This window comes from Pseudophryne corroboree, chromosome 4, assembly GCF_028390025.1.
Source record: "Pseudophryne corroboree isolate aPseCor3 chromosome 4, aPseCor3.hap2, whole genome shotgun sequence".
In the NCBI taxonomy this organism is placed as follows: domain Eukaryota; kingdom Metazoa; phylum Chordata; class Amphibia; order Anura; family Myobatrachidae; genus Pseudophryne; species Pseudophryne corroboree.
The window spans coordinates 314,525,870-314,537,941 of record NC_086447.1 but is presented as its reverse complement, the minus strand read 5'-3'; the positions used below and the strand labels follow the sequence as shown (position 1 = coordinate 314,537,941).

Here is a 12,072-nt window from a genome sequence, read left to right as displayed (position 1 = left end):
TTTCAAATCCACCTTCTTTAGTGGTTCAAACCAATGAGATTTTAGAAAGTCCAAAACCACATTGAGATCCCACGGTGCCACTGGAGGCACCACAGGAGGCTGTATATGTAGCACTCCCTTAACAAAGGTCTGGACTTCAGGGACTGAAGCCAATTCTTTTTGAAAGAAAATCGACAGGGCCGAAATTTGAACCTTAATAGATCCCAATTTGAGACCCATAGACAATCCTGATTGCAGGAAATGTAGGAATCGACCCAGTTGAAATTCCTCCGTCGGAGCACTCCGATCTTCGCACCACGCAACATATTTTTGCCAAATTCGGTGATAATGTTGCACGGTTACTTCCTTCCTTGCTTTAATCAAAGTAGGAATGACTTTTTCCGGCATGCCTTTTTCCTTTAGGATCCGGCGTTCAACCGCCATGCCGTCAAACGCAGCCGCGGTAAGTCTTGAAACAGACAGGGACCCTGCTGAAGCAAGTCCCTCCTTAGAGGTAGAGGCCACGGATCTTCCGTGATCATCTCTTGAAGTTCCGGGTACCAAGTCCTTATTGGCCAATCCGGAACTACTAGTATCGTCCTTACGCCTCTTTGCCGTATAATTCTCAATACTTTTGGTATGAGAGGCAGAGGAGGAAACACATACACCGACTGGTACACCCAAGGCGTTACCAGCGCGTCCACAGCTATTGCCTGCGGATCTCTTGACCTGGCGCAATACCTGTCCAGTTTTTTGTTGAGGCGAGACGCCATCATGTCCACCATTGGTCTTTCCCAACGGGTTACCAGCAAGTGGAAGACTTCTGGATGAAGTCCCCACTCTCCCGGGTGAAGATCGTGTCTGCTGAGGAAGTCTGCTTCCCAGTTGTCCACTCCCGGGATGAACACTGCTGACAGTGCTATCACATGATTCTCTGCCCAGCGAAGAATCCTTGCAGCTTCTGCCATTGCACTCCTGCTTCTTGTGCCGCCCTGTCTGTTCACATGGGCGACTGCCGTGATGTTGTCCGACTGGATCAACACCGGTTTTTGTTTATGTGAAGAGACGTTTCCAGGCTCGTCCATACTCCCTGGAAGTTTCTTCCTTGTGTGACTGCTCCCCAGCCTCTCAGGCTGGCGTCCGTGGTCACCAGGATCCAATCCTGTATGCCGAATCTGCGGCCCTCCAATAGATGAGCACTCTGCAACCACCACAGAAGAGACACCCTTGTCCTTGGAGACAGGGTTATCCGCAGGTGCATCTGAAGATGCGACCCTGACCATTTGTCCAACAGATCCCTTTGGAAAATTCTTGCGTGGAATCTGCCGAATGGAATTGCTTCGTAAGAAGCCACCATTTTTCCCAGGACTCTTGTGCATTGATGTACAGACACCTTTCCTGGTTTTAGGAGGTTCCTGACAAGCTCGGATAACTCCTTGGCTTTTTCCTCCGGGAGAAAAACCTTTTTCTGAACCGTGTCCAGAATCATCCCTAGGAACAGCAGACGAGTTGTCGGCATTAACTGGGATTTTGGAATATTCAGAATCCACCCGTGCTGTTTTAGCACTTCTTGAGACAGTGCTAATCCCATCTCTAGCTGTTCTCTGGACCTTGCCCTTATTAGGAGATCGTCCAAGTATGGGATAATTAATATGCCTTTTCTTCGAAGAAGAATCATCATCTCGGCCATTACCTTTGTAAAGACCCGAGGTGCCGTGGACAATCCGAACGGCAGCGTCTGAAACTGATAGTGACAGTTTTGTACAACGAACCTGAGGTACCCCTGGTGTGAGGGGTAAATTGGAACGTGGAGATACGCATCCTTGATGTCCAAGGATACCATAAAGTCCCCCTCTTCCAGGTTCGCTATCACTGCTCTGAGTGACTCCATCTTGAACTTGAACTTCTTTATGTACAGGTTCAAGGACTTCAGATTTAGAATAGGCCTTACCGAGCCATCCGGCTTCGGTACCACAAAAAGAGTGGAATAATACCCCTTCCCTTGTTGTAGAAGAGGTACCTTGACTATCACCTGCTGAGAGTACAGCTTGTGAATGGCTTCCAAAACCGTCTCCCTTTCGGAGGGGGACGTTGGTAAAGCAGACTTCAGGAAACGGCGAGGTGGATCTGTCTCTAATTCCAACCTGTACCCCTGAGATATTATCTGCAGGATCCAGGGATCTACCTGCGAGTGGGCCCACTGCGCGCTGTAATTTTTGAGACGACCACCCACCGTCCCCGAGTCCGCTTGAGAAGCCCCAGCGTCATGCTGAGGCTTTTGTAGAAGCCGGGGAAGGCTTCTGTTCCTGGGAAGGAGCTGCCTGTTGCTGTCTCTTCCCTCGACCTCTGCCTCGTGGCAGATATGAATAGCCCTTTGCTCTCTTATTTTTAAAGGAACGAAAGGGCTGCGGTTGAAAAGTCGGTGCCTTTTTCTGTTGGGGAGTGACTTGAGGTAGAAAGGTGGATTTCCCGGCTGTAGCCGTGGCCACCAAATCTGATAGACCGACTCCAAATAACTCCTCCCCTTTATACGGCAAAACTTCCATATGTCGTTTTGAATCCGCATCGCCTGTCCACTGTCGCGTCCATAAAGCTCTTCTGGCCGAAATAGACATAGCACTTACCCGTGATGCCAGTGTGCAGATATCCCTCTGTGCATCACGCATATAAAGAAATGCATCCTTTATTTGTTCTAACGACAGTAAAATATTGTCCCTGTCCAGGGTATCAATATTTTCAATCAGGGACTCTGACCAAACTACCCCAGCACTGCACATCCAGGCAGTCGCTATAGCTGGTCGTAGTATAACACCTGCATGTGTGTATATACTTTTTTGGATATTTTCCATCCTCCTATCTGATGGATCTTTAAGCGCGGCCGTCTCAGGAGAGGGTAACGCCACTTATTTAGATAAGCGTGTTAGCGCCTTGTCCATCCTAGGAGGTGTTTCCCAGCGCTCCCTAACCTCTGGCGGGAAAGGGTATAATGCCAATAATTTCTTTGAAATTATCAGCTTTTTATCAGGGGCAACCCACGCTTCATTACACACGTCATTTAATTCTTCTGATTCAGGAAAAACTATAGGTAGTTTTTTCACACCCCACATAATACCCTGTTTAGTGGTACCTGTAGTATCAGCTAAATGTAACGCCTCCTTCATTGCCAAAATCATATAACGTGTGGCCCTACTGGAAAATACGGTTGATTCGTCACCGTCACCACTGGAGTCAGTGCCTGTGTCTGGGTCTGTGTCGACCGACTGAGGCAAAGGGCGTTTCACAGCCCCTGACGGTGTTTGAGTCGCCTGGACAGGCACTAATTGATTGTCCGGCCGTCTCATGTCGTCAAACGACTGCTTTAGCGTGTTGACACTATCCCGTAGTTCCATAAATAAAGGCATCCATTCTGGTGTCGACTCCCTAGGGGGTGACATCCTCATATTTGGCAATTGCTCCGCCTCCACACCAATATCGTCCTCATACATGTCGACACACACGTACCGACACACAGCAGACACACAGGGAATGCTCCTAACGAAGACAGGACCCACTAGCCCTTTGGGGAGACAGAGGGAGAGTTTGCCAGCACACACCAAAAGCGCTATATATAACAGGGATAGCCTTATAATAAGTGCTCCCTTATAGCTGCTTTATATATATCAAAATATCGCCATAAATTTGCCCCCCCTCTCTGTTTTACCCTGTTTCTGTAGTGCAGTGCAGGGGAGAGACCTGGGAGCCGTCCTGACCAGCGGAGCTGTGAGAGGAAATGGCGCCGTGTGCTGAGGAGATAGGCCCCGCCCCTTTTCCGGCGGGCTCGTCTCCCGCTATTTAGTGAATCCAGGCAGGGGTTAAATATCTCCATATAGCCTCTGGGGGCTATATGTGAGGTATTTTTAGCCTTTATATAGGTTACATTTGCCTCCCAGGGCGCCCCCCCCCAGCGCCCTGCACCCTCAGTGACTGCGTGTGAAGTGTGCTGAGAGGAAAATGGCGCACAGCTGCAGTGCTGTGCGCTACCTTTAGAAGACTGCAGGAGTCTTCAGCCGCCGATTCTGGACCTCTTCTGACTTCAGCATCTGCAAGGGGGCCGGCGGCGCGGCTCCGGTGACCATCCAGGCTGTACCTGTGATCGTCCCTCTGGAGCTGATGTCCAGTAGCCAAGAAGCCAATCCATCCTGCACGCAGGTGAGTTCACTTCTTCTCCCCTCAGTCCCTCGTTGCAGTGATCCTGTTGCCAGCAGGACTCACTGTAAAATAAAAAACCTAAGCTAAACTTTTTCTAAGCAGCTCTTTAGGAGAGCCACCTAGATTGCACCCTTCTCGGCCGGGCACAAAAATCTAACTGGAGTCTGGAGGAGGGTCATAGGGGGAGGAGCCAGTGCACACCACCTGATCTGGAAAAGCTTTACTTTTTGTGCCCTGTCTCCTGCGGAGCCGCTATTCCCCATGGTCCTTTCAGGAACCCCAGCATCCACTAGGACGATAGAGAAATAGGATTTTAATACCTACCGGTAAATCCTTTTCTCCTATTCCGTAGAGGATGCTGGGGACTCCAAAAGGACCATGGGGTATAGACGGATCCGCAGGAGCTTGGGCACACTATAAAGACTTAAACTGGGTGTGAACTGGCTCCTCCCTCTATGCCCCTCCTCCAGACTTCAGTTATAGGAACTGTGCCCAGGAGAGACAGACATTTCGAGAAAAGGATTTTTGTTCAAACAACGGGCGGAAACATACCAGCCCACACCACAAACATACCGTACAACTGGAATAGTATAAAACCAGATAACCGTATGAATCAACAACAGCAACAAGCAGAATAAACTAATACACATCACATGTGTAAACAAAAACAACCAGTAAACTACAACTGCAAGTAACAGTCCGGACTGGGAAGGGCGCCCAGCATCCTCTACGGACTAGGAGAAAAGGATTTACCGGTAGGTATTAAAATCCTATTTTCTCTTACGTCCTAGAGGATGCTGGGTACTCCAAAAGGACCATTGGGTCTATACCAAAGCTCCAGACCGGGCGGGAGAGTGCGGACGACTCTGCAGCACTGATTGAGCAAACATGAGGTCCTCATCAGCCAGGGTATCAAACTTGTAAAACTTAGCAAATGTGTTTGAACCCGACCACGTAGCTGCTCGGCAAAGCTGAAGTGCCGAGACCCCTCGGGCAGCCGCCCAAGAAGAGCCCACCTTCCTAGTAGAATGGGCCTTTACCGACTTCGGCAACGGTAGCCCAGCCGAAGAATGAGCCTGCTGAATCGTATTACAAATCCAGCAAGCAATAGTTTGCTTAGAAGCAGGATTTCCAATCTTGTTGGAAGCATACAGGACAAACAAAGCTTCTGTTTTCCTGGTACGAGCCGTTCTGGCAACATAAATTTTTAAAGCCCTGACAACATCAAGAGACTTTGGAACCGCCACAGCATCCGTAGCCACAGGCACCACAATAGACTGGTTAATGTGGAACGAAGAAACCACCTTCGGCAGAAATTGTTGACGAGTCCTCCATTCCGCTCTATCCGAATGGAAAATCAAATACGAGCTCTTGTGAGACAAGGCCGCCAACTCTGACACTCGCCTGGCCGATGCCAGAGCCAAAAGCATGACCACCTTCCAAGTGAGAAACTGTAACTTGACCTTACGCAAAGGTTCAAACCAGTGAGACATAAGGAACTGCAAGACCACTTTAAGATCCCACGGCGCCACCGGCGGCACAAATGGAGGGTGGATATGCAACACTCCCTTCACAAAAGTCTGAACCTTTATGGAGCCCAATTTCAGGCCTGCATCTACGCCAGCCTGCAAAAAATGGAGAAACCGACCCAAGTGAAACACCTCCGTCGGAGTAGCTTTAGTCTCACACCAGGAAACATATTTTCTCCAAATACGGTGATAATGTTTCGCCGTAACCTCCTTCCTAGCTTTAAGGAGAGTGGGGATGACCTTCCTGGAATACCCTTCCGAGCTAAGATTTGGCGCTCAACTTCCACGCCGTCAAACGCAGCCGCGGTAAGTCCGGAAACACACAGGGCCCCTGCAACAACAGGTCCTCTCATAGAGGAAGCGGCCAGGTATCTTCCACCAGTAATTCTTGAAGATCCGGATACCAGGCCCTCCGTGGCCAATCAGGAACGACGAGTATCGCCTGGACCCCTGTACGTCGAACGATCCTCAGCACCTTCGGAATGAGAGGAAGCGGAGGGAACACATACACCGACGGGAACACCCACGGAGACACCAGGGCGTCCACTGCGCTGGCTTGGGGGTCCCTCGACCTGGAACAATACCTCGGAAGCTTCTTGTTGAGGTGAGACGCCATCATGTCTATCAGAGGAAGACCCCAACGCTTTGTCACTTTTGCAAACACCTCTTGATGAAGAACCCACTCTCCTGGATGGAGATCGTGTCTGCTGAGGAAGTCTGCTTCCCAGTTGTCTACTCCCGGGAGGAATACTGCTGACAGAGCGCTCACGTGCTGTTCCGCCCAGCGTAGGATTCTTGTGGCCTCCTCCATCATAGCCACCCTGCTCCTTGTTCCGCCTTGGCGGTTTACGTACGCCACTGCTGTTATGTTGTCCGACTGGATTAGGACCGGGCGACCTAGAAGAAGGTTCTTTGCTTGCAGCAGGCCGTTGTAAATGGCTCTCAACTCGAGAACATTTATGTGGAGACAAGATTCTTGGCTTGACCACTTTCCCTGGAAATTTCTTCCTAGCGTGACTGCGCCCCAGCCTCGGAGACTTGGCTCTGTTGTCAGGAGGACCCAATCCTGGATTCCGAATCGGCGTCCCTATAGAAGGTGAGAGCCTTGCAGCCACCACAGGAGAGAAATCCTGGCTCTGGAAGATAGAGTTATTTTCCGGTGCATGTGCAGGTGAGACCCGGACCATTTTTTCAGCAGATCCCACTGAAACACCCGGGCATGAAACCTGCCAAACGGAATGGCTTCGTAAGCCGCAACCATCTTTCCTAGTACCCGAGTGCATTGATGAATCGACACACTTGTCGGCCTCAGGAGCTCCCTGACCATGGTCTGGATTTCCAGAGCTTTGATCTCTGGAAGAAACACTCTCTGTATCTCCCTGTCCAGGACCATACCCAGGAAGGGCAGCCATGTGGCCGGGCTCAACTGAGACTTTGGCAAATTTAGTATCCAACCGTGATGCCGCAGAACAGACAGGGAGAGATCCACATTTCTTAACAACTGCTCCTTGGACCTCGCCTTTATCAGGAGAACGTCCAAGTACGGGATAATTGTGACCCCTTGCTTGCGCAGGAGGACCATCATCTCCGCCATTACCTTGGTGAAAACCCTCGGGCCGTGGAAAGCCCAAACGGCAACGCCTGAAATTGGTAATGACAATCCTGTACCGCGAACCTCAAGAAGGCTTGATGAGGAGGGAATATCGAGATGTGTAAGTAAGCATCCTTTATGTCGACTGATGCCATAAAATCTCCCCCTTCGAGACTGGAGATCACCGCTCGAAGAGACTCCATCTTGAACTTGAAAGTCTTCAAGTATGGATTGAGGGATTTTAGGTTCAGAATCGGTCTGACCGAACCGTCCGGCTTCGGCACCACAAAGAGGCTCGAATAGAACCCTTTCCCCCGATCTGACGGGGGTACCAGTACCACGACCCTCTGTTGACACAACTTTTGTATCGCATCTCTTACCACCTCTCTTTCGGGAAGAGAAGTTGGCAAGGCCGACACGAAAAACCGGTTGGAGGGCATCTCCTGAAACTCCAGTCTGTACCCTTGGGACACTATGTCTAAGACCCAAGGATCCAGAGCTGAACAAACCCAGACCTGACTGAAGAATCGGAGACGGCCCCCCACCGGTAGGGACTCCCCCAGGGGAGCCCCAGCATCATGCGGTGGACTTGGTAGAGGCAGGGGAGGACTTTTGTTCCTGGGCGCCTGATACTGCAGGCAACTTCCGTCCCCTACCTCTACCCTTTGAAGCGAGGAAGGACGAGCCCTTACCTCTTTTGTATTTATTAGGCCGAAAGGACTGCATCTGTTGATGGGGTGCCTTCTTCTGTTGTGTGGGAACATAAGGAAGAAAAGATGACTTACCCGCCGTAGCGGTCGACACCAGGTCAGCCAGGCCTTCACCGAACAAGACACAAGAGTCGGCATCAGTATTCCATTGGTGAAACCACAGCACCCTCCTGGCCGAAATCGCCATGGCATTGGCTCTTGAACCCAAGAGACCAACATCTCTCGCTGCATCCTTTAGGTAATCTGCAGCGTCCTTAATATAACCAAGAGTCAAAAGAATATTATCTTTATCAAGAGCATCCATATCAGAAGCCAAATTTTCAGCCCACTTTGCAATAGTACTACTCACCCATACCGACGCCACAGCAGGTCTGAGCAATGCACCAGTATTGACGAAAATGGACTTCAAAGTCGTCTCCAGCTTACGATCCGCCGGATCCTTGTCAGGTCTGAGCAATGCACCAGTGTTGACGAAAATAGACTTCAAAGTCGTCTCCAGCTTACGATCCGCCGGATCCGTGTCAGGAGATGGAAGGGCCACCTTCTTGGACAATCGGGATAGAGCCTTGTCCACATTCGGAGACGACTCCCATTTTTCCCTGTCATCAGAGGGAAAAGGATATGCCATCAAAATTCGCTTGGGAATCTGCCACCTTTTTTCTGGCGACTCCCAAGCCTTTTCACAAAGTGCATTCATTTCATGAGAGGGGGGAAATTTTACCTCAGGTCTTTTCCCCTTAAATAAACAGACTCTAGTGTCAGGAACAGCAGGTTCCTCAGATATACGTAAAACATCTTTAATGGATATAATCATGTACTGAATACTCTTGACAATCCTTGGATGCAAAGAAGCCTCATTTAAATCGACATCGGAGTCAGAGTCCGTGTCGGTACCTGTATCTGCCATCTGATTAAAAGCACGCTTTTGAGACCCTGAGACTGTCTGTACCTGAGACAATGCGTCCTCCACCGACTGTCTCCATGTTTGTTTCTGAGAATCAGATTTATCCAGTCTTTTCGACAATAAAGCCACATTTGTATTCAGTGTACTTAGCATAGTCATCCAGTCAGCCGTCGGCTGTGCCGACAGACACATACTTAAATATTTTTCTGTAGCCCCCATAACCTCCTCTGGGGAGGAACACCCAGGCTCAGACATGTCGACACCACTTGCTGACACACTCACACAGTCCAGAAACCCGGGGACCGACCCACAGAGAAGCCCTTAGGGAGAACACAGAGAGAGTATGCCAGCTCACACCCCCAGCGCCCATACACTAACCGAAGCCAGTAATATGCTCAGCGCCGGCAATATAATTTGAAAAACACCAATTTTATGTGCCCCCCCCCCCGCCCCCCCGTTTTTCCTCCCCATGTACTTGCGGGAGCTTGGAGGTCCGGGCAGCGTCTCTGCAGCGCTGTAGAGATAGGAGAAAATGGCGCTGGTGAGCAATGTGCGGCTAAGCCCCGCCCCCTTCCCGGCGCGCTGTAGCCCGCTAAAATTTGAATCTTTAACCTGGCGGGGGTACTCTATACAGTTATCGGACACTGTATAGTCTGTTATTATGCCAGCCAAACCTCAGTAACTGCTGCCCAGGGCGCTCCCCCCTAGCGCCCTGCACCCTGTGAGTGCCGTTGGTGAAGTGTGTGGGAGCATGGAGCGCAGCGCTACCGCTGCGCTGTACCTCCGTTACTGAAGTCTTCTGCAGTCACTGAAGTCTACGGTTCTTCTAATACTCACCCGGCCTCTTCCTTCTGGCTTCTGTGAGGGGGGTGACGGCGCGGCTTCGGGAACAAGCAGCTAGGCGAACCAAGTGATCGAACCCTCTGGAACTAATGGTGTCCAGTAGCCTAAGAAGCAGAGCCCTTGAACTAAGAAGAAGTAGGTCTGACTTCTCTCCCCTCAGTCCCACGATGCAGAGAGCCTGTAGCCAGCAGGTCTCCCTGAAAATAAAAAACCTAACATAAAGTCTTTTAGAGAAACTCTGTAGAGCTCCCCTAGTGTGTGTCCAGTTACTCCTGGGCACAAAGTCTAACTGAGGTCTGGAGGAGGGGCATAGAGGGAGGAGCCAGTTCACACCCAGTTTAAGTCTTTATAGTGTGCCCAAGCTCCTGCGGATCCGTCTATACCCCATGGTCCTTTTGGAGTCCCCAGCATCCTCTAGGACGTAAGAGAAAGTATTATTATTATTGTTTTAATTAACCAAATGTATTGTAAAAATGCTTTCATGACTGCAACCCCTGACAAATACTGTAGCTATTGCTAACCACTAAATAGAATATCACTCAATAGATAAACCTGTTGTCTTTGTATAGGATTTAATACCAACCACTTGCATCTGTAACATATCAATGCCAAAATGTGCAAGATGTCTGGCAAGATGATGGTCTAAAACAGCGTCCTCTTCATCAAATGAATACACATCTGAAATGATAAAAGAAACATATGTATCCTTTAACGTATACTTGTCAGTTGAGGATTCTAATGCGTGGGCAGATCAGTTGGCGTAGTGGTTAACATCACTGTCTCACAGCACTGAAGACATGGGGCCTAATTCAGAGTTGACGCATCAGCAAATTTGTTAGCAGTTGGGCAAAACCATGTGAATGCAGGGTGGGCAGATATACTGTAACACGTGCAGAGAGAGTTAGATTTGGGTGTGGTGTGTTCAAACTGAAATCTAAATTGCAGTGTAAAAATAAAGCAGCCAGTATTTACCCTGCACAGAAACAATATAACCCACCCAAATCTACCTCTTTCTGCAAATGTTATATCTGCCACACCTGCAGTGCACATGGGGGGTAATTCCAAGTTGATCGCAGCAGGATTTTTTTAGCAATTAGGCAAAACCATGTGCACTGCAGGGGAGACAGATATAACATGTGCAGAAAGAGTTAGATTTGGGTGGGTTATTTTGTTTCTGTGCAGGGTAAATACTGGCTGCTTTATTTTTACACTGCAAATTAGATTGCAGATTGAACACACCCCACCCAAATCTAACTCTCTCTGCACATGTTATATCTGCCTCCCCTGCAGTGCACATGGTTTTGCCCAATTGCTAAAAACCTGCTGCGATCAACTTGGAATTACCCCCATGGTTTTGCCCAACTGCTAACAAATTTGCAGCTGCGATCAACTCTGAATTACCCCCATGAGTTCAATTCCTGGTCATAGCTGATCTGCGTGGAGTTTGTATTACCTCCTTATGTGTAAATTTCCTCATGGTCATTCAGTTTTCTCCCACACTCCAAAAACATTCAGGTAAGTAAAGTGACTTGTGACAAAAAAATGAACCCGTCTATATGTGTGCCCATGTCATAAGGAATATAAACTGTACGCTCCACTGGGGCAGGAACTGACGTCAATAACAGACTATTCTACTTACAGCCGTGCTGTGTGCTATAAAAATAATGTTTAAAAATCTACTGAAATGAAAGCATTTGGAATAACTCGGATTGTGTACTATATAGCTCCATTGCTTACTGCTCCTATTACCTTCACATAGAATTTTATCCCAACCAAAGGAATGTCAGTTCTTCTTTAAAAGCCACAATCTGACTTCCATTGATTACTGATGCCTCTGTCACCATGTAAGTAAATACATATATTCTTTTATTTCATTTTTATTCTGTTTTTCAGCACTTACCTGCTCCATCTGGTGTAATTGTTCCAAGTTTTACAGCCAATGGATAACCCATCTGCTTGTGGTGCTCCAGTGCATGACCATTCCCACCACTGCCCGAGCAGAACCACCTTCCACACATCACTGACCCATCTGTCAGGTTTAGCCACAGGTTCTCCCGGAGTTCACATTTAGCACACTTCCAGCCACTGCAGACAATCCACAAACATTTGTGCTATTAGATAACAAGCAATGAATTCAGGTTCCTCCCTGAAGATAGGACTGCTCTATAGATTTGTGTTGTGCTACTAGTCTCATATGCAGGAAATCCGATTTCTTTTCAATTACCTGTTAAAGATTGTTTCACCAATAATTTCAATGGCTGGGACTTGCTCCAAAATCAGGCATAATCCTAGAGATATGCATCAAGTTGGGACACACTTGAGACTGTC

At 48.8% G+C, this 12,072-nt stretch overlaps 1 protein-coding gene across 1 annotated transcript in view; it reads right to left on the bottom strand.

The window, feature by feature from the left end:
- The window catches only part of USP13 (ubiquitin specific peptidase 13), a 426,048-nt gene that overhangs the window by 134,255 nt on the left and 279,721 nt on the right, over positions 1-12,072 (bottom strand). The window contains exons 6-7 of the mRNA XM_063916319.1: positions 11,645-11,829; positions 10,328-10,422 (exon numbers count right to left, since the gene is read on the bottom strand). Coding sequence (XP_063772389.1) covers positions 10,328-10,422; positions 11,645-11,829 — 280 coding nt within the window. The remainder of the gene's footprint in view (positions 1-10,327; positions 10,423-11,644; positions 11,830-12,072) is intronic.